Here is a 27,756-nt window from a genome sequence, read left to right as displayed (position 1 = left end):
ATGTATCATTGTGTTTATTTACTTATTTAGGTTTATAACCTTGTAACCAATAAATCTGCATATTTTTATAATACCTGTGTATTATTGTATAATGTAAAACTACACCTTTATCATTAACGTCATCTCACGTTATTATGCTTGAAGAAGCCTGTAACATCCTGTTCTTCTGTAACATCCTGTTCTTCTGTAACATCCTGTTCTTCGATTGTTTCAGCTTATTATTCCGTTTTATTATTCTTCTCCGCCCTCCCCCCCCCTTTTTCTATACGCTACTCCTCCTACAGTTTTGGGGTTACAAACGCCAAACTTTCCACACTTCTTCGACCTATAGTGAGGTAAGTTGCTTGTGCTTTAATAAGCAATTCCACCCTCCGGGACCCTGTGGCAGACCACCGAAGACCCCACTTTTTGTCATAGACTTTCATTGGAAAATTGTAAACTTTTGCCACTTGTACAGCTTTAACCCCTTAAGGACACAGCCTTTTTACACCTTAGGACCAGGCCATTTTTTGCAAATCTAACCAGAGTCCCTTTAAGTGCTGATAACTTTAAAACGCTTTGACTTATCCAGGCCGTTCTGAGATAGTTTTTTCGTCACATATTGTACTTCATGACACTGGTAAAATGAAGTCAAAAAAATTATTTTTTTTGCACCAAAAAATACCTAATTTAACAAAAATTTGGAAAAATTAGCAAATTTCAAAGTTTCAGTTTCTCTACTTCTGTAATACATAGTAATACCCCCCAAAATTGTGATGACTTTACATTCCCCATATGTCTACTTCATGTTTGAATTGTTTTGGGAATGATATTTTATTTTTTGGGGATGTTATAAGGCTTAGAAGTTTAGAAGCAAATCTTGAAATTTTTCAGAAATTTACAAAAACACAATTTTTAGGGACCAGTTCAGGTCTCAAGTCACTTTGCGAGGCTTACATAATAGAAACCACTCAAAAATGACCTCATCTAAGAAACTACACCCCTCAAGGTATTCAAAACCTTTAGGTGTTGCACAAGAGTTATTGGCAAATGGGGATGAAATTTGAGAATTTCATTTTTTTGTCTAATTTTCCATTTTAACCCATTTTTTCCACTAACAAAGCAAGGGTTAACAGCCAAACAAGACTGTATCTTTATTGCCCTGACTCTGCCGTTTACAGAAACACCCAATATGTGGCTGTAAACTACTGTACGGCCACACAGCGGGGCATAGAGTGAAAGGTGCGCCGTTTGGTTTTTGGAAGGCAGATTTTGCTGGACTGTTTTTTTGGCACCATGTCCCATTTGAAGCCCCCTGATGCACCCCTAGAGTAGAAACTCCATAAAAGTGACCCCATCTAAGAAACTACACCCCTCAAGGTATTCAAAACTGATTTTACAAACGTTGTTAACCCTTTAGGTGTTGCAGAAGATTTAATGGAAAATAGAGATACAATTTCAAAATTTCACTTTTTTGGCAGATTTTCCATTTTAATATTTTTTTCCAGTTACAAAGCAAGGGTTAACAGTCAAACAAAACTCATTATTTATGGCCCTGATTCTGTAGTTTACAGAAACACCCCATATGTGGTTGTAAACTGCTGTACGGGCACACGGCAGGGCGCAGAAGGAAAGGAATGCCATACGGTTTTTGGAAGGCAGATTTTGCTGGACTGTTTTTTTTGACACCATGTCCCATTTGAAGCCCTAGAGTAGAAACTCCAGAAAAGTGACCCCATTTTAGAAACTACGGGATAGGGTGGCAGTTTTGTTGGTACTAGTTTAGGGTACATATGATTTTTGGTTGCTCTATATTACACTTTTTGTGCGGCAAGGTAACAAGAAATAGCTTTTTTGGCATCGTTTTTTTTTTTGTTATTTACACCATTCATCTGACAGGTTAGATCATGTGGTAATTTCATAGAGCAGGTTGTCACGGACACGGCGATACCTAATATGTATACAATTTTTTAAATTTATTTAAGTTTTACCCAATGATTTCATTTTTAAAACAAAAAAAAGTTTTAGTGTCTCCATAGTCTAAGAGCCATAGTTTTTTCAGTTTTTGGGCGATTATCTTAAGTAGGGTCTCATTTTTTGCGGGATGAGTTGACGGTTTGATTGGCACTATTTTGGGGTGCATATGACTTTTTGATCGCTTGCTATTACACTTTTTGTGACGTAAGATGACACAAAATGGCTTTTTTTACACCGTTTTTATTTTTATTTTTTTACGGTGGTCACCTGAGGGGTTAGGTCATGTGATATTTTTATAGAGCCGGTCGATACGGACGCGGCGATACCTAATATGTATACTTTTTTTTTATTTATGTAAGTTTTACACAATGATTTCATTTTTGAAACAAAAAAAATGATGTTTTAGTGTTTCCATAGTCTAAGAGCCATAGTTTTTTCAGTTTTTGGGCGATTATCTTAAGTAGGGTCTCATTTTTTGCGGGATGAGATGACGGTTTGATTGTTACAATTTTGGCGTACATGCGACTTTTTTGATCACTTTTATTACCTTTTTTTGGGAAGTAAGGTGGGCAAAATTTCAATTTCATCATAGTTTTTTATTTTTTATTTTTATGGCGTTCACCGTTCGGGTAAAGTAACATGACCTTTTTATAGATCAGGTCGTTACGGACGCGGCGATACCAAACATGTGTAGGGAATTTTATTTTTTTAAATTTTAATCAGTGATAAATGTGTTTTTTGATTTTTACTAATTTTTTCACTTTTTTTTACTTTTTTTTTGACCCAGACCCACTTGGTTCTTGAAGATCCAGTGGGTCTGATGTCTGTATAATACAGTACAGTACAATATATATTGTTCTGTACTGTATTCTACTTACACTGAACAGATCTATGCTTTCAGCATAGATCTGTTCAGCACCATGGACAGCAGGACGCCAGAGCAGGCGTCCTGTTGCCATGGGAACCTTCCCCGTCTGCTCAGAACTTCGCAGACGGGGAAGGGTGAGCACGGGGCTGCGGGGGGCTGTCTGGGGGCTCTCTCCCTCTCCATCGGGGGGCTGCAAAGGCACAGCAGCCCCCCGATCGGAGAGGGAGCTCCCTCTTACTGTTAACTTTTTCCATACAGCGGTCCGTACGGACCGCTGTATGGAAAGGGTTAAACGGCTGACATCGCATCACCGATGTCAGCCGTTTATACCAGGGTGCCAGCAATGTGCTGGCACCCTGGTATACCCACTTTACACCAACGATTATGCAATGGGAGGCGGGCGGGGGATCGCGATCCCGCCTGCCGCACCGCCCGCCTCCCGCAACACCCCCCCTGCACCTCCCACCGGGCTAAAATTATTCAGAGGTGCAGGGGGGGGTGATAAATATATATTTCCGCCACACTAAAGTTTCTGATCGCCGCGGTCAGGGACCGCAGCGATCAGAAACTGCAGAAAGCGCAACAAACCACAGGTCTGAATTGACCTGCGGCTTGTTGCGATCGCGGACATGGGGGGGTCACGGGACCCCCCCGCGCATTTAGCCGAGGTGCCTACTCAATGATTTGAGCAGGCACCTTGTTCCGATCACAGCCGGCCGCACGGCAGTGATCGGAACAACACATGACGTACCGGTACGTCATGTGTCCTTAAGGACTCGGGAAACATGCCGTACCGATACGTCATGTGTCCTTAAGGGGTTAAAGTTAAACTCACCAAACTTGGGTCACTTAGTCATGGGGTCAACCTGAAAATTTCTGTCACATTATGGGGACACTAAAAAGTGGGCGGAGCCACAAACAACCAATCAGATTTTCCCTACTGACTTCAATGAGAACATTTTAATTGCTGTCATTCTCACAGTATTTAAGCCAGAGTACCCAAACTTGACACCGTGAGTCACTGGGGTTAAAATTTACAAAAAATTGGGCGGAGTCTACAACGGGGAATCAAATGTCAGCCATTTTAAATGGGAAAATTTCAAACTGCCGCTGCTCTTAGACTGTTAGGCCTCTTTCACACGGGCTAGTTTTCCACGCGGGTGCAATGCGTGAGGTGAACGCATTGCACCCGCATTGAATCCGGACCCATTCATTTCTATGGGGCTGTGCACATGAGCAGTGATTTTCACGCATCACTTGTGCGTTGCGTAAAAATCGCAGCATGCTCTATATTGTGTGTTTTTCACGCAACGCAGGCCCCATAGAAGTGAATAGGGCTGCGTGAAAATCGCAAGCATCCGCAATCAAGTGGTTACTAAGGAGACGATCGAGATGTGGACCCGATCTTTATTATTTTCCCTTATAACATGGTTATAAGGGAAAATAATAGCATTCTTTATACAGAGGCTAAGTAAATTAGGGATGGAGGGGTTAAAAAATAATAAACAAATTTAACTCACCCCATCTACTAGTGGATCTCCTCTTCTTTCTTCAGGACCTGGGTAAAGGACCTTTGATGACATCACTGCGCTCATCACGTGGTCCATCACCATGGCGATGGACCATGTGATGAGCGCAGTGACGTAATCAAAAGGTCCTTTACCCAGTTCCTTAAGAAAGAAAGTATATTAAATAAAATGCTTTTTGAGGAAAATATATTACCATCCAAAGGTTATTCCATCATGAAAAAAAGATTAGTTTTTTAATTATGGCAAATACAAAGAATGGTCGGCTCACAAGAAGTCAAATATAACTTATTTAATCCTCACTATTAAAATGACACTTATGGATCAAACCATATACAGACAGAAGCAATATACACTCACCTAAAGAATTATTAGGAACACCATACTAATATGGTGTTGGACCCCCTTTTGCCTTCAGAACTGCCTTAATTCTACGTGGCATTGATTCAACAAGGTGCTGATAGCATTCTTTAGAAATGTTGGCCCATATTGATAGGATAGCATCTTGCAGTTGATGGAGATTTGAGGGATGCACATCCAGGGCACGAAGCTCCCGTTCCACCACATCCCAAAGATGCTCTATTGGGTTGAGATCTGGTGACTGTGGGGGCCATTTTAGTACAGTGAACTCATTGTCATGTTCAAGAAACCAATTTGAAATGATTCGAGCTTTGTGACATGGTGCATTATCCTGATGGAAGTAGCCATCAGAGGATGGATACATGTTCTCATTCTGTTTACACCAAATTCGGACTCTACCATTTGAATGTCTCAACAGAAATCGAGACTCAGACCAGGCAACATTTTTCCAGTCTTCAACAGTCCAATTTTTGGTGAGCTCGTGCAAATTGTAGCCTCTTTTTCCTATTTGTAGTGGAGATGAGTGGTACCCGGTGGGGTCTTCTGCTGTTGTAGCCCATCCGCCGTTGTGCGTGTTGTGGCTTCACAAATGCTTTGCTGCATACCTCAGTTGTAACGAGCGGTTATTTCAGTCAACGTTGCTCTTCTATCAGCTTGAATCAGTCTGCCCATTCTCCTCTGACCTCTAGCATCCACAAGGCATTTTTGCCCACAGGACTGCCGCATACTGGATGTTTTTCCCTTTTCACACCATTCTTTGTAAACCCTAGAAATGGTTGTGCGTGAAAATCCCAGTAACTGAGCAGATTGTGAAATACTCAGACCAGTCCGTCTGGCACCAACAACCATGCCACGCTCAAAATTGCTTATATCACCTTTCTTTCCCATTCTGACATTCAGTTTGGAGTTCAGGAAATTGTCTTGACCAGGACCACCCCCCTAAATGCATTGAAGCAACTGCCATGTGATTGGTTGACTAGATAATTGCATTAATGAGAAATAGAACAGGTGTTCCTAATAATTCTTTAGGTGAGTGTATAATATCAATGTAGAATGACAAATAAAATAACATAAAATATCTAAAATAATCACGGTCCCTCCTTTGTAATGAGCTGCGGAGCTCTCACAGCTCACAATTTTATATGGTGACTGCAAGACTTTATAACCTTAGTTCTGATTCCCTATGCAGCTTTCTGGTTGTATCCAATATGATTGTGCGAATATGTTTAGTGCAGGGCTGTGGAGTCGGTAGATAAATGGTCCGACTCCGACTCCTCAGTTTTTGATACTTCGACTCAGACACCCCGACTCCTCTGTATTTAATAAGCGAATGTATTTTATATATTCCTTGAAGGAAAGAAAGGCAACATACATGTCATTACCACAGAACTACTGGCTAGGAAGCTGCTGCCTTCTCCTTTGTGTGCTGATCTTCTGCTGAAGATAGGGCAATGGGAGGATCCAGGAAGGGGCATTTATTTTAAAACATGATTTCCCTAGTAGAATCCCATAGTCAGGTTTAAAGTTTAAGCTAACAATCTGAGTTCACAAGTTTTTATAGCCTTAGCTAAATGACAGCAGTTTTTCAAATGGTTTACAGCTTCAGTCTTGAGCTATTGACTATCCATTCCCTTCACTTATACAAGTGTCTAGTCCTGCAAAAAACATATTTACTTAATCAGTTATCAGTGAAAGGCTAGGTTAACCATGGGCGTTGCGTTCCCTGTAACAGCGGAACACGACACAATGGAAAGTATAAGTATTGCCGCTCCTTAACTGTGCGTTGCGTGCCATATAGTGAAGCATATGAAAAGCATGCTTCTTTATGGTCACTTAACGTGTTAGTTTTGCGGTAACGTGACGCACTGCATGCATTGGCCTTTATTCTTACAGTAGAGAAATACTGTATTTTTCACAAAAGTGGGGGAAAAATAGCAGTGCGTAGCAGAGGCGAATGCTCCGACCGTCCGATGAATAGGCTGAGAGGGAGGAGGGGCTGGGGGCCGGCATCTGTTTCTGTAATGGCAGCGGGGCCCGCTGCAGTCACTGTATTCTACTACACCGGGCCCCGCTCACTGTAGTATACGGTAATTATATCTAACTTGTGGGTATTGTTAAAGTATTCCAATCATCTTAAATCTAGCGCTGTACTACTTACTACTAACTTCTTGGCAGTCAGGAGGCCGGGTGGGTGCTCGTAGCGTAGCTCACTACGTCACGCGTCTGCTCCGCCCACATTATGAATGAAGCAGGCACCAGGCCCCGCTGCCATTACAGAAACAGATGCCGGCCCCCATTCACTACACAGAGACACTGTTATGGGGGGGGGATCTGTGGATGACACATAAGATAAGATGCTATATATGTGTCATCCACAGATGCCCCCACAATGATAACCCATAAACGTGCCATCCACAGATGCCCCCATAACAGTGCCACCCACAGATGCCCCCATAACAGTGCCACCCACAGATCCCCCATAATAGTGTCATCCACAGACCACCATTAGTTCAAAACCCACCAAAAGCACACCTTTTGGTTAAAAATTTATTTTTTCTTATTTTCCTCCTCAAAAACCTAGGTGCGTCTTATAGGGCGAAAAATACGGTAATTAATTATAACTTTTTGTGAATTGGGACATTTAAACTTGCTTTTTTTTATTCCAATTTAAATCTAGTAGGAGTCGGTTCTTTTTTTGCCGACTCCAGGTACCCAAAATTGCCTCCGACTCAGACTCCTCGACTCCGACTCCACAGCCCTGGTTTAGTGCCTCTGATAGTTGTCAGTAACCAGCTTAATATAGTGGATGAAAGTTCACTCACTCACATATGCGCCACTCGGACATCCCATATATGTCGCTGTTATATAAATAAAATGCGCTTCTTACCGGGTCCTTGTAGCTCTATCCTCAAGGCGATACCTGTTTGTATATACGCAATAAAAATTATTTATTGTATATGCTATATGATTAGAAGTCACGGTCCGGTCCAGGTCTTAATTCAAGCTCAGGCTCTATATAAAGAGCAGTATGTCCCCCTTGTTAACATAATTATTTTGCCACTGAGGAAGAAACCCTAGCGGTTTCGAAACGCGTCTGGTGATAAGAGTGACTGCATCCTTTAAAGACCCTGTGGTATACGTTCATACCATCAAAATCCACAGTGGAACGACTTGTGGAGCTGTCAGCGTCCGGAAACTCACACTGCGCAGGCGCGAAGTGCCGCCACCAGTGAAACAACATCTGTGGGGCCGCCGGTGTGTAGCGTATATACAAACAGGTATCGCCTTGCAGATAGAGCTACAAGGACCCGGTAAGAAGTGCATTTTATTTATACAACAGCGACATATATGGGATGTCCGAGTGGCGCATATGTGAGTGAGTGAACTGCCATCCACTATATCAAGCTGGTTACTGACAAGTATCAGACGCACTAAACATAAATCGCACAATCATACTGGATACAACCAGAAAGCCGCATAAGTCTGCATCTTCATTTAAAATCTGGATGACTTTACATAGGGAATCAGAACTAAGGTTATAAAGTCTTGCAGTCACCATATAAAATTGTGAGCTGTGAGAGCTCCGCAGCTCATTACAAAGGAGGGACCATGATCATTTTAGATATTTTATGTTATTTTATTTGTCATTCTACATTGATATTATATATTGCTTCTGTCTGTATATGGTTTGATCCATAAGTGTTATTTTAATAGTGAGGATTAAATAAGTTATATTTGACTTTTTGTGAGCTGACCATTCTTTGTATTTGCCATATACAGTCGTGGCCAAAAGTTTTGAGAATTACATAAATATTGGAAATTGGAAAAGTTGCTGCTTAAGTTCTTATAATAGCAATTTGCATATACTCCAGAATGTTATGAAGAGTGATCAGATGAATTGCATAGTCCTTCTTTGCCATGAAAATTAACTTAATCCCATAAAAACCTTTCCACTGCATTTCATTGCTGTCATTAAAGGACCTGCTGAGATCATTTCAGCAGTCTTGTTAACTCAGGTGAGAATGTTGACGAGCACAAGGCTGGAGATCATTATGTCAGGCTGAATGCCTGCTGCCATTCCTGAGCAAGCTCTGCACTGGTGGCACTCCGATCCCGCAGCTGAATCCTCTTTAGGAGACGATCCTGGCGCTTGCTGGACTTTCTTGGACGCCCTGAAGCCTTCTTAACAAGAATTGAACCTCTTTCCTTGAAGTTCTTGATGATCCTATAAATTGTTGATTGCGGTGCAATCTTAGTAGCCACAATATCCTTGCCTGTGAAGCCATTTTTTTGCAACGCAATGATGGCTGCATGAGTTTCTTTGCAGGTCACCATGGTTAACAATGGAAGAACAATGATTTCAAGCATCACCCTCCTTTTAACATGTCAAGTCTGCCATTTTAACCCAATCAGCCTGACATAATGATCTCCAGCCTTGTGCTCGTCAACATTCTCACCTGAGTTAACAAGACTGCTGAAATGATCTCAGCAGGTCCTTTAATGACAGCAATGAAATGCAGTGGAAAGGTTTTTTTGGGATTAAGTTAATTTTCATGGCAAAGAAGGACTATGCAATTCATCTGATCACTCTTCATAACATTCTGGAGTATATGCAAATTGCTATTATAAAAACTTAAGCAGCAACTTTTCCAAATTCCAATATTTATGCAATTCTCAAAACTTTTGGCCATGACTGTACTATTAGCTACGGGATGATAGCAGGTCGTGCTCTATTCTGGTGAGCTTCCCATAAGTCTTTTGTGTTATATACCAGTTTTATAATTATGTAGTATAAGGCTGTATATGTTAAATTGTTTTGGGTAAATAAATTCCATTAATCCATTCACAATGGGAGGGAAGAAATGCAAATGAGCTCTTAACAAGCTTTGCCTCTAATGCCACCAGATGTAAGGCAGCTATCCTATAAGTCAATATTCAGCTCTTAAAATAAGCACTGAGACATGACTTGGATATTAAATAAGCCAGCACCTCATCTCCAGACAGCTGTTTCGGGGTGATTGCCCCTCATCAGTGCAAAGCAGAGAGTACTGGCTTAACTGGGTAGGAGGCCTGTGTCTGAAACAGCTGTCTGCAGATGAGGTGCTAGCTTATTTAATATCCAAGTCATGTCTCGAGGCTTATTTTAAGAGCTGAATTTTGACTTATAGGATAGCTGCCTTACATCTGGTGGCATTAGAGGCAAAGCTTGTTAAGAGCTCATTTGCATTTCTTCCCTCCCAGAATTCCAGAGGAGCATGTATGGCCTAAAAGTCTCCTCACACTGATTAAGGTGCTCTCTCCCTAAGGGTCCATTCATACGTCCGCAACATGTTTTGCGGATCCACGGAGCCGCGGATCCGCAAAACACGGACAGCGGCAATGTGGGTTCCGCATTTTGCGGACCGCCAATTGCCGGCACTATAGAATATGCCTATTCTTGTCCGCAATTGCGGACAAGAATAGGACATGTTCTATTTTTTTCGGGCTTATTGGGCAGTTTCTCTGCCTACAAGATATTATCACAGATGCTTGGTTTACTTTTGCAGTTCTCAAAACTGAATTTGACTCAGCAGAGATCACATGCCTCTTCTTCAAAGCAAAAATTTTATAACATGAACATGAGTTGAGAAAAAGACCTTGATCCTAACTTCTACAAACCTATGATTACAGAATCAACCTAATCAAACTAATATGAAAAGCTGTTATTCTAAAAATCTTCATCTACTTGCATATTATAAGTTATACCAGCAAGAATTAGTCTTTATGTAGAAAACTATGATTTAAATCAAGCCTTACTGACTAGTGATTTAAATCAGTTTGATTTAAATTAGGGATGTCCCGATACCGATACCAGTATCGGTATCGGGACAGATACCGGACATTTGCACGAGTACATGTACTCGTGCAAATGTCCCCGATACCACTGCCGATACCTGTGCGCCGCTTCTAAATGTGTCTGTGTCCGTCCGCGGCCCCTGCATCTCGCACAGCAAATACAGCTTCAGAGGCAGCAGCAGGCAGTGTAATAGGGGCCTACAGTGGAAGCTAGCCCCGCCCCTCCCCGCCCTCCAACCAATCAGAGGCAACCAGCACTGACTCACAGCACAGGGGGAGTCGTGCAGGGACTCAGAGAATCGTCTGAGAGTTTATTAGTTAAAAGAATCGATCGAGTCAGAGACTGTGTCAACGAGTCCCTGCCAGGCCTCCTGCTCTGCGGCTCCCTGTAAGTCCGTCCGGGGAGAAGGGGGGGCATTATTAGTATAGCATGTAGTGAAGCTGTGTGTGTATAGGGTGCATATAGCAGAGCAGGAAGTCTGGTAGGGACTCGGTGACACAGTCTCCGACTCATTCGATTATTTTAACTAATAAACTCTCAGACGATTCTCTGAGTCCCTGCGATAACTATACATTGTAATTACATCACAGTCTGCTCCACTGCATTCACTGCAGCAGTACTGTGTTTGCCAGGAGCGAGTCCCTCTAAAGGTGATAGTGTCTGTCTTCTATGGCCCTGGTCCCTCCCTTCCTGCCTGCAAGCTGCACATTGATCTCTAAAAGCAGGCATTAGGGCAAGAAGAAATATACATTATTGTATGATGGCCACAAGACTATTATACCGAGGAGGGAGGGGCTTCAAAAATTGTTGTCCTGACTCCTTATAGTAGCGTCTCCTTGTGGCTGCCCCATACAGTATAACGTCTCCTTGTAGCCGCCCCATACAGTATAACGTCTCCTTGTGGCTGCCCCCATACAGTATAACGTCTCCTTGTGGCTGCCCCATACAGTATAACGTCTCCTTGTAGCCGCCCCATACAGTATAACGTCTCCTTGTGGCCCCCCATACAGTATAACGTCTCCTTGTAGCCGCCCCATACAGTATAACGTCTCCTTGTGGCTGCCCCCATACAGTGTAACGTCTCCTTGTGGCTGCCCCCATACAGTGTAACGTCTCCTTGTGGCTGCCCCCATACAGTGTAACGTCTCCTTGTGGCTGCCCCCATACAGTGTAACGTCTCCTTGTGGCTGCCCCCATACAGTGTAACGTCTCCTTGTGGCTGCCCCCATACAGTATAACGTCTCCTTGTGGCTGCCCCCATACAGTATAATGTCTCCTTGTGGCTGCCCCCATACAGTATAATGTCTCCTTGTGGCTGCCCCCATACAGTATAATGTCTCCTTGTGGCTGCCCCCATACAGTATAACGTCTCCTTGTGGCTGCCCCCATACAGTATAATGTCTCCTTGTGGCTGCCCCCATACAGTATAATGTCTCCTTGTGGCTGCCCCCATACAGTGTAACGTCTCCTTGTGGCCGCCCCATACAGTATAACGTCTCTTTGTGGCTGCCCCCATACAGTGTAACGTCTCCTTGTGGCTGCCCCCATACAGTGTAACGTCTCCTTGTGGCCGCCCCATACAGTGAAACGTCTCCTTGTGGCTGCCCCCATACAGTATAACGTCTCCTTGTGGCTGCCCCCATAGAGTATAATGTCTCCTTGGAATGTTATAGTTATATAGTTATAGACATCCCTAATTTAAATCAAATCCACCCTGATGCCAAGTGTCCCAAACAAACACAATTACTCACTGGGTGACTGCAGTCAAAATTTAGGAAAAGTGGGTGTAGCCTAAAACAATCAGATTGCACCTACTGACTTCAATGTAAAACGTTCAAATACTGCCATTCTCACAGTTTTAAAGCCAGAGGCCCCAATCTTGGCACAGACCATGACTGGGTGACTGGGCTTAAAATTCGGGAAACTAGGCAGAGCTTAAAACAGCCAATCAAATATTATCTAGTGCTATTCAATGGAAATATTTAAATTGCTGCCGTAATGGCAGGGTCTTCAAACTTGGTATATTTGGTTACTGGGTGACGAAAATGCAAATTTAAAAAGTGGGCGGAGCCACAAAGAACCAATCAGATTTCCCCTATTGACTTCAATGAGAAAATGTAAAAAGCTTTTATTCTTACAATATGAAAGCCAGAGTCCCCAAACTGGCACCATGGGTCACTGGATGAATGTGGTTAGAATTTAGGAAAAGTGGGTGAAGCCTTTAACAGCCAATCACATTTCAGCCATTCATTTTATATGAGAAAATTTAAATTACTGCCGCTCTTTGACGGTTAATGGCAGGGTCCTCAAATTTGGCACAGTCAGTCATTGGGTGACTTGGGTTCAGTGGGTGGAGCCACAAACAGCCAATCAGATTTCAAGCCAACATCCTGTGGTTTCTTCAGAAACAACACCATCTAGTTTGAACTGTTATGCTAATTTGTAATTTTTAATGCAATGGTAGAAATCTGAAGCACAATCTGAATATAAATAAAAGTGAAAGGGGCTCACACCCGGACATAATGGATATTAAGGGTTCACCACCTTACTGGGTCACCCAGTGCCAGTGGGAAATAATAAATAAGGAATAAGAAAAAAACAGGTGTGCACACCTTCTAGTTTTGCATATAGGATCAATTATTTATTAATAAAAATATAAAAAAAACAGATATGTATATACATTCCCCAAAATATAAAGATAAAAAAAAAATAAACCATGGAAATGAGAGGTGTATAATGTGATGGAAAAATAAATCAAGCCAGCAAAGGAGGCAATATGGACAATCACAGTACATTAGTAAGTGCCTTGTATTAACTTTCTCTACAAGATAAATGCCATTTGCTGAAGTGAGACAACCCCTTTAAAAATACCATTAACTTAAAGGGGTTTTCCAAGATTTTCTTACTGATGACCTATCCCCCACCGATCAGTTGTTTGAGAAGGCAGTAGAGCTCCTGGGTGTTGGACCACCACTGATCAGATACTGATGATCTATCCAGATAGGTCATCAATAAAAAAGAATCTCAGAAAACTCCTTTACGCAATGGTTAATATATATTTTAAAACCACACTGGATTCATCATAAATTTGCCTAACGTTATTGCATATTCTGTGCCATATAATCTGTTGTATAGTACATCCCTCTCACAGCTTTGAAATGCCTTTTTGAAAAACTGTTCCAACATATGCAGATATTTTATCTAATTGTCTAATGTCACCAAACACATTAAAACAAGAATACCTTGTCCTCTGTAAGTACTGCGCCAGAGGTCACGAATAATTTTATTGATTTCTTCCATTTTCATGCTGTGAAACTTCATTATAGCTCTGTGAAAAGAAAATGTAAAAAAATATGATATTTTTATTTTTAAAGATGTTTGTCTTGCAGATATTGTTTACAGCTTCATAAAGTTAGCCTGCTAGGCAGAATGTAATTACGGTTATAATTTTTTTTCTATGTAGGCAGCAGTATAAATGATTTTGATAGGTTACAGTGTTTTGTATCCTTATTGCAGAGCACCGTTCCTAAAATTTTGAGAAAGAATGTAAACCCTTTCTCCCAGTACCAGGCACAACCACATGCACATCATTATGCCTTTTTCCAGTTGGACCGCGCTGCTCCACAAGGCAGGAAAAACACCAGTTTAGACTCCTTCCAATAATCCGTGGATATAGGGAAGCAAAAGGCCACAGAAAACAGCAGAGTCTCCACTCATTCGCCTCTGTCAGACACCAAAGGATAGCCACAATAGTGAAATACCATCACAAACGGAATAACAGTATTTATTATACACACAAAAGTTAATAGAATACAAGCAGTATAAAATTGCATACACCCGACCCGGGTTTCATTCCGAAAAGCTTCGTCAGGGGCATCTGATCCGCCCATTCCAGGGCGGTCTTTTTAAATCACAGGAGGGCGTATGCTCCACCTCTCAAGCCACAAAATATATATAAAAAAAACAAATAAGTCCAATAGATACATAAAACAAGTTGATCTACATTACATCATAAGCCATAAAAATAGTATAGGATCATAAAATTGTACTAAAACTCCGTAGTGATTTTCATTCATATAGATCCACTCCCTTAAAACGTCACAAAAAATCATAGGCCGCCATCTCACGGGTCCCACCTACTTTCATTCAGAACAACGATTGCATCACAAACCACATGACCCCTTCCAGTCAATCAACTCTCCTTTCCCTCCTCCTCTCAAAGGTCCTAGAACAAACTCATATATTCATACGAGGCATGATTTTAGATCAAAATCAACATTCATACCTCTCGGTTGTAGTGTGCCCAACCTATGGATCCACTCAACCTCCTTTTTATTAAAGTGGTGTTTTTCCTGCCTTCTGGAGCAGCGCAGTCCAACTGGAAAAAGGATTGAGATTTATGTGAACTGTACCCACTAGACGATTGGGACCTGCGATGCAGAAAAAGGCAACGTACCAGAGACTATTTTATTTATTTATACAGCATTATGCCTGATTAACATTGAAGTGGTCCCTTAATTCAGCCAATTGGTAATATCGATGGTCTATCCCAGGGATGGGCAAACTGCCGCTCTCCAGCTGTTGTAAAACTACAACTCCCATTATGCACAGTCTGCCCACAGCTATCAGCCTACAGCAGGGCATGATGGGATTTGTAGTTTTACAACAGCTGGAGAGCCGCAGTTTGCCCATCACTGGTCTATCCTAATGAGATCTACATCTCTACAGTATGTAGGCAGCTTTCCTTTACACAGAAGACAGTTTACACCCATAACATAATAATGATCATAAAGTGTATGTCTGGTGTAATTACAGAATAGTTTTTGCTTTATTGTGGCAGCCATCTGTGCAAAAATTTATAGCAAGAAGTGAAGCCCATCATAGTGGTTTGTCAGTTTCAATTAGTTTCTCGAAAATGAATGATCATTTGCAGAAAAGCTAACCCAAAGTGGCTACACTTCTTGTTGGAAATTCTGCAAAAGAGACAACTGTAACTAAATAGAATACTCTGATCTCTTTGTTTTTAACCCCTTCTACCGCAGGCCTGTTTTCACCTTCCTGCCCAGGCCATTTTTTGCAAATCTGACATGTGGTAATAACTTTGGAACACTTTTACTTATCCAAGCCATTCAGAGATTGTTTTCTCGTGACACATTACTTCATGACAGTCATAAATTGGAGTAGGCAGATTTTGTTGGACTGGTTTTTAGACACAGTGTCACATTTGAAGCCCCCCTGATGCATCCTACAGTAGAAACTCCCAAAAAGTGACCCCATTTTAGAAACTACAGGATATGGTGACAGTTTTATCGATACAATTTTGGGGTACGTTCATCTCACAGGTTAGATTATGTGCTACTTTTATAGAGCAGGTTCTCACAGACACGACAATATGAAATAGGACTACTTTTTTTGGTTGTTTAATTTTTACATAATAAGGCATTTTGGAAAAAACGATGTTTTTGTGTTTCTGAACGCCATTTTTTTTTTTTTTTCTGTTGATCATCTTGTGCAGGGGCTCGTTTTTTGCAGGAAGAGTTTACGTTTTTATTGGTACCATTTTTAGGTGCATATGATTTTTTGAGGTGATGGTTTGATTGGTACTATTTGGGGGTACATATGACTTTTTGATCGCTTGGTATTGCACTTTTTGTGGTGTAAGGTGACAAAAAATTGCTTTTTTGGCACAGTTTTCTTTTTTTCTTTTTACCGTGTTTTTCTGATGGGGTAAATTATGTGATATATTCATAGAGCCGATCATTATGGATGCGGCGATACCTAATATATGTGCTTTTTCATATATTTTTTTTATTATAAAATCAGGGGAAAGGGGCGTTTTTACTTTAAACTTTATTATTAAAAACACTTTTTTTTTTTTAAATCTTTTTTTTTACTTTATTTTTGCCCAAATCCGGGACTTCAACTTTTGGGGGTCTGATCCCCTCTGCAATGCATTACAATATATATGTATTGTAATGCATTGCGTGTTGGTGTATTACACTGTGTAATACACTAACAGTTGCCTAGGAGACCCACCCAAGGGCTTCCGAAGAAGGAAGGCCCTGATGTCTCTGCAAGGCATTGGGCTACCCTGTCACCGCAGGGCCACTACTCTGATATTGACCTATTCTGAGGAAAAGTTCTTTAAATGAAATACAGATACTAAAGTCTGGCTATAAAAATGTTTATTTTCTAGTATATAGGTATTTCTATGTTTTAGGTGAAAATTCTCTTTAATGTCTCATTAGAACAACCTGTACCCATATGGCACAGTGTATTAGGAGTACTACGATGGCAAACAGAGTCTTCACTAAGTCCCCAGCTGCCATGAGAACCTCTAGGCACCTCACATTTGTGTTGTGGGGAGGGGGCAGATAAGTTGTCAGGGGGAGTTCTCTCCCTCTAAGGGGTTAAATGTCCGGGATTGGGGTTATTTCTTAGCAGGATGCAGGTGAGTGTCTAGGGGCAGATAGGCCATAGATCTTACAGGGAAATTTCCTGGTCGGTTAATACCCAAGCCCGCCTCTGTGCCACTGGCCAGGTACATAAAAAGCTCTCAGTGAGAATCAGGTACTCATGTACCTAGCCAGTAACTGTACTTGCCTTCTTGAATTCAACTGCTGTGGCCCACATCTCACCTTCTAAGCCACCTGCTCCACATCTTAAATCAGAGACAACTAGAGGAGGAAGACAGAAAATTGCATCTGTTGATGGCCACCACAGAGTGACTGCTTTTGGGGCAAAATATTGTGCTGCACTGTGGTATATGATTCTGCTGGGACAGTATTTTGTACTATAGTATTGATGATCCCCGCCTACTTGTATTCCCCCACCTTCAGTCATTTTGGAACCGCCTACAACATGGAGCCACTTTAAAAATAATTCCCAGGGCCACTTTAAGTTCGCAGCCTGCCCCTGTGAGTGTCTAACGCAGCTCACACACATCGTGTACAAAGTGAGCTCAGCAATATTCCCTTTCAAATTCCACCGTATAAATATGGCAAATGTTGGGAAGAGGTTGAAAACACAGGTACACTTATAGCATGTTCTCAAGACATGCACAGTACAGGGCAGGGTGATGTACAGCACCAGGACAGAAACAGAACCCCGTGCAGATTTAATAATGAGAGATGTTTACAATGCATGATTAATAACAAAGATGATATTTTCTAACCCATGACATGAATGCTATAGAAATGAATCAGAAGTCAGAATATTAGAGACATTTGGAGACAAAAAAGATGTTTATCATTACACTAAACGCCTCAATGAGTTTTCCCCAACTGCATTATCATCCAATAAGGTCATTTAAATCAAACTTTAAGAATCAGCATATTCCCAGCCTTGTAGATACAAGGTTAAAAACCACAGCAGTTTATCAGAGTCAAAGTCTCTTTAACCCCTTCAGGACTCTACCATTTTTCACCTTAAGGACCAGGCCATTTTTTGCAAATCTGACATGTGTCACTTTATGTGGTGATAACTTTAAAACGCTTTTACTTATCCAGGCCATTCTGAGATTGTTTTCTCTTCACATATTGTACTTCATGACAGTGATAAATTTGAGTCAAAATATTTAATTTTTATTTATAGAAAATACCAAATTTACCAAGAATTTGGAAAAATTCACAATTTTCAAAATTTCAGTGTCTCTGCTTTTAAAACAGATAGTGATACCTCCTAAAATAGTTATTAATTAAAATTTACAATATGTCTACTTCCTGTTTGAATCATTTAGTAAATTACATTTTATTTTTTTGGGACGTTAGAAGAAGCAAATCTTAACATTTTTCAGAAAGTTTCCAAAACCCAATTTGTAAGGACCAGTTCAGGTCTGAAGTCACTCTGTGGCTACACATAATAGAAACCACCCATAAATGGCCCCATTTTAGAAACTACACCCCTCAAGGTATTCAAACCTGATTTTACAAGCTTTGTTAACCCTTTTGGTATTCCGCAAGAATTAACCCCTTAAGGACTCAGCCCTATTTCACCTTAAGGACTTGGCCATTTTTTGCAAATCTGACCAGTGTCACTTTAAGTGCTGATAACTTTAAAACGCTTTGACTTATCCAGGCCGTTCTGAGATTGTTTTTTCGTCACATATTGTACTTCATGACACTGGTAAAATGAAGTCAAAATTTTTTATTTTTTTTGCTCAAAATAATACCTAATTTACAAAAAAATTAGAAAAATTTGCAAATTTCAAAGTTTCAGTTTCTCTACTTCTGTAATACATAGTAATACCCCCAAAAATTGTGATGACTTTACATTCCCCATATGTCTACTTCATGTTTGAATTGTTTTGGGAATGATATTTTATTTTTTGGGGATGTTATAAGGCTTAGAAGTTTAGAAGCAAATCTTGAAATTTTTCAGAAATTTACAAAAACTCAATTTTTAGGGACCAGTTCAGGTCTGAAGTCACTTTGCGAAACTTACATAATAGAAACGCCCCAAAAATGACCCCATCTAAGAAACTACACCCCTCAAGGTATTCAAAACTGATTTTACAAACTTCGTTAACCCTTTAGGTGTTGCACAAGAGTTATTGGCAAATGGGGATGAAATTTGAGAATTTCATTTTTTTGTCTAATTTTCCATTTTAACCCATTTTTTCCACTAACAAAGCAAGGGTTAACAGCCAAACAAGACTGTATCTTTATTGCCCTGACTCTGCCGTTTACAGAAACACCCCATATGTGGCCGTAAACTACTGTACGGCCACACAGCGGGGCGTACAGTGAAAGGTGCGCCGTATGGTTTTTGGAAGCCAGATTTTGCTGGACTGTTTTTTTGACACCATGTCCCATTTGAAGCCCCCTGATGCACCCCTAGAGTAGAAACTCCATAAAAGTGACCCCATCTAAGAAACTACACCCCTCAAGGTATTCAAAACTGATTTTACTAACTTTGTTAACCCTTTAGGTGTTGCACAAGATTTAATGGAAAATAGAGATACAATTTCAAAATTTCACTTTTTTGGCAGATTTTCCATTTTAATATTTTTTTTTCCAGTTACAAAGCAACTGATTCTGTAGTTTACAGAAACACCCCATATGTGGTCGTAAACCGCTGTACGGGCACACGGCAGGGCGCAAAAGGAAAGGAATGCCATACTGTTTTTGGAAGGCAGGTTTTGCTGGACTGTTTTTGTCCCATTTGAAGCCCCCCTGATGCACCCCTAGAGTAGAAACTCCAGAAAAGTGACCCCATTTTAGAAACTACGGGATAGGGTGGCAGTATTGTTGGTACTAGTTTAGGGTACATATGATTTTTGGTCGCTCTATATTACACTTTTTGTGCGGCAAGGTAACAAGAATTAGCTTTTTTGGCACCGTTTTTTTTTTTTGTTATTTACAACATTCATCTGACAGGTTAGATCATGTGGTATTTTTATAGAGCAGGTTGTCACGGACGCGGCGATACCTAATATGTATACAATTTTTTTAATTTATGTAAGTTTTACCCAATGATTTCATTTTTAAAACAAAAAAAAAGTTTTTGTGTCTCAATAGTCTAAGAGCCATAGTTTTTTCAGTTTTTGGGCGATTATCTTAAGTAGGGTCTCATTTTTTGCGGGATGAGATGATGGTTTGATTTGCACTATTTTGGGGTGCATATGACTTTTTGATCGCTTGCTATTACACTTTTTGTGACGTAAGATGACAAAAAATTGCTTTTTTTACACCGTTTTTATTTTGATTTTTTTACGGTGGTCACCTGAGGGGTTAGGTCATGTGATATTTTTATAGAGCCGGTCGATACGGACGCGGCGATACCCAATATATATACTTTTTTTTAATTTATGTAAGTTCTACACAATGATTTCATTTTTGAAACCAAAAAAATAATGTTTTAGTGTTTCCATAGTCTAAGAGCCATAATTTTTTCAGTTTTTGGGCGATTATCTTAAGTAGGGTCTAATTTTTTGCGGGATGAGATGACGATTTGATTGTTACAATTTTGGCGTACATGCGACTTTTTTGATCACTTTTATTACCTTTTTTTGGGAAGTAAGGTGGGCAAAATTTCAATTTCATCATAGTTTTTTATTTTTTATTTTTATGGCGTTCACCGTTCGGGTAAAGTAACATGACCTTTTTATAGATCAGGTCGTTACGGACGCGGCGATACCAAACATGTGTAGGGAATTTCATTTTTTTCATTTTTAATCAGTGATAAATGTGTTTTTTGATTTTTACTTTTTTTTTCACTTTTTTTTTACTTTTTTTTTTACCCAGACCAACTTGGTCCTTGAAGATCCAGTGGGTCTGATGTCTGTATAATACAGTACTGTACTCTATATAGGGTACTGCACTGTATTTTACTTACACTGAACAGATCTCTGCCTTCAGCACAGATCTGTTCAGCACCATGGACAGCAGGACGCCTGAGCAGGCGTCCTGTTGCCATGGGAACCTTCCCCGTCTGCTCAGAACTTCGCAGACGGGGAAGGGTGAGCACGGGCTGCGGGGGGCTGTCTGGGGGCTCTCTCCCTCTCCATCGGGGGGCTGCAAAGGCACAGCAGCCCCCCGATCGAGGAGGGAGGGAGCTCCCTGAGCTGTTAACCTTTTCCATACAGCCGTACGGACCGCTGTATGGAAAGGGTTAAACGGCTGACATCGCATCACCGATGTCAGCCGTTTATACCAGGGTGCCAGCAATGTGCTGGCACCCTGGTATATCCACTGTACACCAACGATTATTCAATGGGAGGCGGGCGGGGGATCGCGATCCCGCCTGCCGCACCGCCCGCAACGCCCCCACCACCCGCAACACCCCCCCCCCCTGCACCTCCCACCGGGCTAAAATCGTTCAGAGGTGCAGGGGGGGGTGATAAATATATATTTTTGCCACACTAAAGTTTCTGATCGCCGCGGTCAGGGACCGCAGCGATCAGAAACTGCAGAAAGCGCAACAAACCGCAGGTCTGAATTGACCTGCGGTTTGTTGCGATCGCCGACATGGGGGGGTCACGGGACCCCCCCGCGCATTTAGCCGAGGTGCCTGCTCAATGGGTCCTTAAGGACTCATGGGTCCTTAAGGACTCGGGAAACATGCCGTACCGATACGTCATTCGTCCCTAAGGGGTTAAAGGAAAATGTACATAGAAGTTAACTTTTTGGCAGATTTTCCATTTTAATATTTTTTTTCCTGCTAACAAAGCAAGTGTTAACAGCGAAACAAAACTCAATATTTATTACCCTGATTCTGTAGTTTACAGAAACACCTCATTTGTGATCGTAATCTGCTGTATGGGCACACGGCAGAGCACAAAAGAAAAGGAACGCCATATGGTTTTTGGAGGGCAGATTTCACTGGGATAATTTTAAATTAAAGTTGCCATGTCACATTTGAAGACCCCCCTGATGCACCCCTAGAGTAGAAACTCCAAAAAAGTGACCCCATTTTGGAAACTACTGGATAAGGTGGCAGTTTTGTTGCTACTATTTTAGGGTACATAGGATTTTTGGTTGCTCTAAATTACACTTTTTGTGAGGTAAGGTACCAAAAATAGTTGTTTTGGCACAGTTTTTTTGACAAATTAGATCATGTGCTATTGTTATAGAGCAGGTTGTTATGAACGTGACAATACTAAATATGACAACTTTTATTGGTTGTTTGTTTCAGTTTTACATAAAGCATTTTTAAAAAAAGAATTTTTTTTGTGTCTCCATATTCTGAAAGCCATATTTTTTTTTTTTTTGGTCGACTGTCTTATGTAGGGTCTAATTTTTTGCAGGATGAGATGACTGTTTCATTAGTACTATTTTAGGGTGCATATGACTTTTTGATCGCTTGGTATTACACTTTTTGTGATGTAAGGTGTCAAAAAATGGCTTTTTTTAGACCGTTTAATTTTTTTTACGGTGTACACCTGAGGGGTTAGGTCGTGATATTTTAATAGACCTGGTTGTTACGGACACGGCGATACCTAATATGTCTTTTTTTTTCTTCCACTTTTAACACAATAAAAGCTTTTTTGAAAAAAAATAAAATCATGTTTTAGTGTCTCCATATTCTGAGAGCCATAGCTTTATTTTTATTTTTTTTCCCCGATTGTTTTATGTAGGGGCTCATTTTTGCGGGATGAGGTGACGGTTTGATTGGTACTTTTTCGGGGGGCATACGCCTTTTTGATCGCTTTTTTGTGATGTAAGGTGACAAAAAATAACTTTTAGAACAGTTTTTATATTTTTTTTTCAATGGCGTTCAGGGTGAATCATGTTATAGTTTTATATAGCCGGGTGTAACGGACGCGGCAATACCCAATATTTCTGTTTTTCTTTTTTTTTTTTATGTGTTTTATTTTGGCAAATTCTTTTTTTTTTTATTAACATTTTTTTTTTACTTAAAACTTAAAGCTTGTATGCTGACAGCCTGCCTTTGAGACCCAGCCTAAGGGCTGGATCTCACAGGCTTCCAGGGTAGGCAAGCTCCGATGCCCATGGAAGGCATCGGCTTGCCTTCTCTGCCATTGGATCACTGCAGCGCGGGGACCCGATGGAGATGCGGAGGGCACCCGTATCTTCCGCAATCCCTGTGTATGCCGCAGTCAGCTTTGACCACGGCATACAAGGGGCTAATACGCTGGCATCTGTGTTTTCACCGATGCCGGTGTATGCAGTAGGGGCCCGGCTGTCAGTCACTGCCGGGTCCGTGACGCTGATTGGGCGAGCGCAGCTCCTGCACCCGTCCAATCAGCCCGCCGTACATGTACGGTGCTGGTCCTTAACCTCTTCAGGACACAGGTACGCCCCAATGTCCTGGTACTTAAGGACACAGGGCGTACCTGTACAGCGGGCGGTGATCGGAAGCCGGTGCCGGTGATCGGAAGCTGTATGAGTAATACACACAGTATTACTCATACAGCCAATGCATTCTAATACAGAAGTATTGGAATGCATTGTAAAGGATTAGACCCCCAAAAGTTCAAGTCCCAAAGTGGGACAAAAAAGTAAGTGAAAAAAAAGTTGAAAAAATAAAGTTTTCCCCCCCAAAAAATTTAAAGTTTCAAGTAAAAATAAACAAAAACATCATTTTCCCCAAATGAAAGTAAAAAAAAAAATTGGTAAAAAAAATAGGTGAAAAAAAAAAAAATTATACATATTAGGTATCGCCGCGTCCGTATGGACCGGCTCTATAAACATATCACATGACCTAACCCCTCAGATGAACACCGTAAAAAATAAAAACTGTGCTAAATAAACCATTTTTTGGTCACCTTACATCACAAAAAGTACAACAGCAAGCAATAAAAAAGGCGTTTGCCCATCAAAATAGTACCAATCTAACAGTCACCTCATTCCGCAAAAAATGAGCCCCTACCTGAGACAATCGCCTAAAAAATTTAAAAACTATGGCTCAGAATATGGAGACACTAAAACATCTTTTTTTGGGTTTGAAAAAAGCTGTTATTGTGTAAAACTTACATAAATAAAAAAAAAGTATACATATTAGGTATTGCCGCGTCCGTATCGACCAGCTCTATAAAAATATCACATGACCTAACCCCTCAGATGAACACCGTAAAAAATTTAAAATAAAAACTGCGCTAAATAAACCATTTTTTGTCACCTTACATCACAAAAAGTGTAATAGCAAGCGATCAAAAAGTCACAAGCACCCCAAAATAGTGCCAATAAAACCGTCATCTCATCCCGCAAAAATCATACCCTACCCAAGGTAATCACCCAAAAACTGAAAAAATTATGGCTCTCAGACTATGGAAACACTAAAACATGATTTTTTTTGCTTCAAAAATGATATCATTGTGTAAAACTTACATAAATAAAAAAAAAGTATACATATTAGGTATCGCCGCGTCCGTGACAACCTGTTCTAAAAAAATACCACATGATCTAACCGGTCAGATGAATGGTGTAAATAGCAAAAAATAAAAACTGTGCCAAAACAGCTATTTCTTGTTATCTTGCCTCACAAAAAGTATAATATAGAGCAACTAAAAATCATATGTACCCTAAACTAGTACCAACAAAACTTCTACCCTATCCCGTAGTTTCTAAAATGGGGTCACTTTTTTGGAGTTTCTACTCTAGGAGTGCATCAGGGGGGCTTCAAATGGGACATGGTGTAAAAAAAAAACAGTCCAGCAAAATCTGCCTTCCAAAAACCGTATGGCATTCCTTTCCTTCTGCGCCCTGCCGTGTGCCCGTACAGCAGTTTACGACCACATATGGGGTGTTTCCGTAAACTACAGAATCAGGGCTATAAATATTGAGTTCTGTTTGGCTGTTAATCCTTGCTTTGTTACTGGAAAAAATGGATTCAAATGGAAAAATTTGCCAAAAAATTTTAATTCTGAAATTTCATCTCCATTTGCCAATAACTCTTGTGGAACACCTAAAGGGTTAACGACGTTTGTAAAATCAGTTTTGAATACCTTGAGGGGTGTAGTTTCTACTCTAGGGGTGCATCAGGGGGGCTTCAAATGGGACATGGTGTCAAAAAAAACAGTCCAGCAAAATCTGCCTTCCAAAAACCATATGGCATTCCTTTCCTTCTGCACTCTACCGTGTGCCCGTACAGTAGTTTACGACCACATATGAGGTGTTTCTGTAAACTACAGAATCCGGGCAATAAATATTGAGTTTTGTTTGGCTGTTAACCCTTGCTTTGTAAAAGTAAAAAAAAATATTAAAATGGAAAATCTGCCAAAAAAGTGAAATTCTGAAATTGTATCTCTATTTTCCATTAATTCTTGTGGACCACCTAAAGGGTTAACGACGTTTGTAAAATCAGTTTTGAATACCTTGAGGGGTGTAGTTTCTAGAATGGGGTCATTTTTGGGTGGTTTCTATTATGTAAGCCTCGCAAAGTGACTTCAAGATTTGCTTCTAAACTTCTAAGCCTTGTAAAATCCCCAAAAAATTAAATATCATTCCCAAAATGATCCAAACATGAAGTAGACATATGGGGAATGTAAAGTAATAACTATTTTTAGAGGTATTACTATGTACTATAGAAGTAGAGAAATTGAAACTGAAATTTGCAATTTTTAAAAATTTTTGGTAAATTTGGTATTCACTTATCACCACTTAAAGTGACACTGGTCAGATTTTCAAAAAAATGGCCTGGTCCTTAAGGTGAAATAAGGCTGTGTCCTTAAGGAGTTAAGTGACGTCCACCAGCGCCGTACATGTATGGCGGGGGTCCTTAAGGGGTTAGACTGCAATGAAAAACAAGCAGTGATAAATGTAACAATAGGTACAACATCAATGAAACAAATTACATGAATGGAAACATGGTAATATATGGTGAATGCTAAAGCAGAGAAAAACCACATGTTAGAAACTATTAACTGGAGAATATGGTTACTTAAAGTGTGCCTGTAATTTGGGAAACCTTTTCATATGTCATGACGACATAGCCGATATTTCGATCATTTGGAGTCTGATTATTGAAACCCCTGCCGATAGCTAGAGCGAGGAGAGACGAGCGCTCTCTCTCCTCTCTGCAGGATAAGGACTCAATATATAGTCTATGTGTCAGTATCGTGTCTGTCTCCTGCAGCAAGGGGAGAAGAGTACGTTATGCGAGTGATTCTGTCTCCTCATTCTTGCAATTGTCATGGGGTTTTGGCCCTCAGAACTACACTCATCAAAACTTTTGATATGTCACTATGACATAGGAAAAGTTTTCTAAAATTACAGTGCCATTTTAAATTTACATCTTTAATATGTTCTGGCAGATCTGTCTAACACTAGTCATAGGTACAGTACATTGTAAGACAGTTGACAACCCTGGCTGGAATGTAGAACGTCTGTTGCATCACAACCATATTGTGATTTCTACATAATTGCAGTATAACCATCTCAAAGGGTAAACTGAACTACTCACTGATCTAATGTCTTGTAATAGATATCCAGGTCTTTATTGGCCAGCTCTGTAGTCCTCATAACAATCATCATCTCTCTATGCTTTTCTTCTGCATCTTTGTACTGTGATTCACGCAGTTCCTTCTTAAAACGCATTATTTCATCTTCATACCCCTTCTGTCGGCCAAGGGCCAGGCTATGGCTTGTTTTCAGGGTTTCAATTTTGTTTTCCAGCTCTTGATATTCACTTAAATATAAATAAACAAGCATTTAACATTAACTACAGCGGTGACCAGCAAAGGGAGCAGCATGCTCGACTATTTTTGGCAGTCCCATTGAAATGAATGGGAAGCAAATTGCGCGAGCGCGGCCACCGCTCCAATCACTTCTATGGGGCTGATGGAAATGGCCAGCCCTCGGGTATTTTCGTTGCTCCCATAGGAATGAATGGAGGGCATCCGTGCATGTTCGGTGCGCCCTCCTTCACTTTGTGGGCTCCGTTCTAAAGATAGGTGAGGATCCCAGAAATGGGACCTGCACCCGTCAGACATTGGGGGCATATCCTAGTGATATGCCCCCAATGTATGAGCTGAGAAAACCCCTTTAAATGCATTTTATTGGGAGTTTATGTGATCCCAACACAAAGTAGCAATTAAGTATATACATAAGTGCACGCTTACTTTTTAAGTTGCATTGCATTCATTTGTCCCATCTCTGTTAATAGTCTTTCTCTTTCCTCTTCAACCTTCTTAAGTTCTTCCATTCTTTTTCTAAGAGTCAGATTGTCTTGGAGACATCGTTCCTGTATCTAAGTGAATGGAAATCTTTCTTAAACCAACTAAAATTGGCTGACTGATCATACATTTTTTCGATAATTGTCTTACTAGGAAATTATTTTTAAAAATGCTGCCAATATTAATAATCAGGCAGAACAAAAGATCCTTGTATCCCTCTAATTAACTTCCCACCAATCATCCCTGTTCACGCATGCAGTACAGGACAATACTGTTTTGAATGAACACTGTTTGGAGCTGAGTGGCTGCCGAAGGGGGGCCACTTCTGAGAACTATATTTTAGGCTGTGATTGTTTTAAAGCTGACTATTTAAGCTTTAAAACAAGACAGAGAATGCAGCACTAACCTCAATACATGGCAAGTTAGAATCCTTAGAAATGGGTCCCAGTACAAACTTAAAAGCTCAAATTGCCAGTTTTCAAACACGACCAGGATCACATCTTTAGACAGACTGAGATACGAAGGGTTAATGCAGCCCAATCCCTTCAGTGTAAAGAAATAGAGGTGGGGCTAGTGGGGGAAAATACTGACAGCCTGCAGGAGTTAAAAACATTGAATGTTTCTTCCTGTGTTT

General features: G+C 40.6%; 1 protein-coding gene across 4 annotated transcripts in view; it reads right to left on the bottom strand.

The window, feature by feature from the left end:
* The window catches only part of RAD50 (RAD50 double strand break repair protein), a 362,910-nt gene that overhangs the window by 48,500 nt on the left and 286,654 nt on the right, over positions 1 to 27,756 (bottom strand). For all 4 annotated transcript variants that reach the window (XM_040405264.1, XM_040405258.1, XM_040405281.1 and 1 more), the window contains exons 21-23: positions 27,069 to 27,196; positions 26,411 to 26,635; positions 13,789 to 13,874 (exon numbers count right to left, since the gene is read on the bottom strand). In XM_040405264.1, coding sequence (XP_040261198.1) covers positions 13,789 to 13,874; positions 26,411 to 26,635; positions 27,069 to 27,196 — 439 coding nt within the window. The remainder of the gene's footprint in view (positions 1 to 13,788; positions 13,875 to 26,410; positions 26,636 to 27,068; positions 27,197 to 27,756) is intronic.

The sequence above is a fragment of the Bufo bufo genome, chromosome 1, assembly GCF_905171765.1.
Source record: "Bufo bufo chromosome 1, aBufBuf1.1, whole genome shotgun sequence".
In the NCBI taxonomy this organism is placed as follows: domain Eukaryota; kingdom Metazoa; phylum Chordata; class Amphibia; order Anura; family Bufonidae; genus Bufo; species Bufo bufo.
Note: the sequence above shows the minus strand (reverse complement) of the source record. Positions and strands in the feature narration are given on the sequence as shown.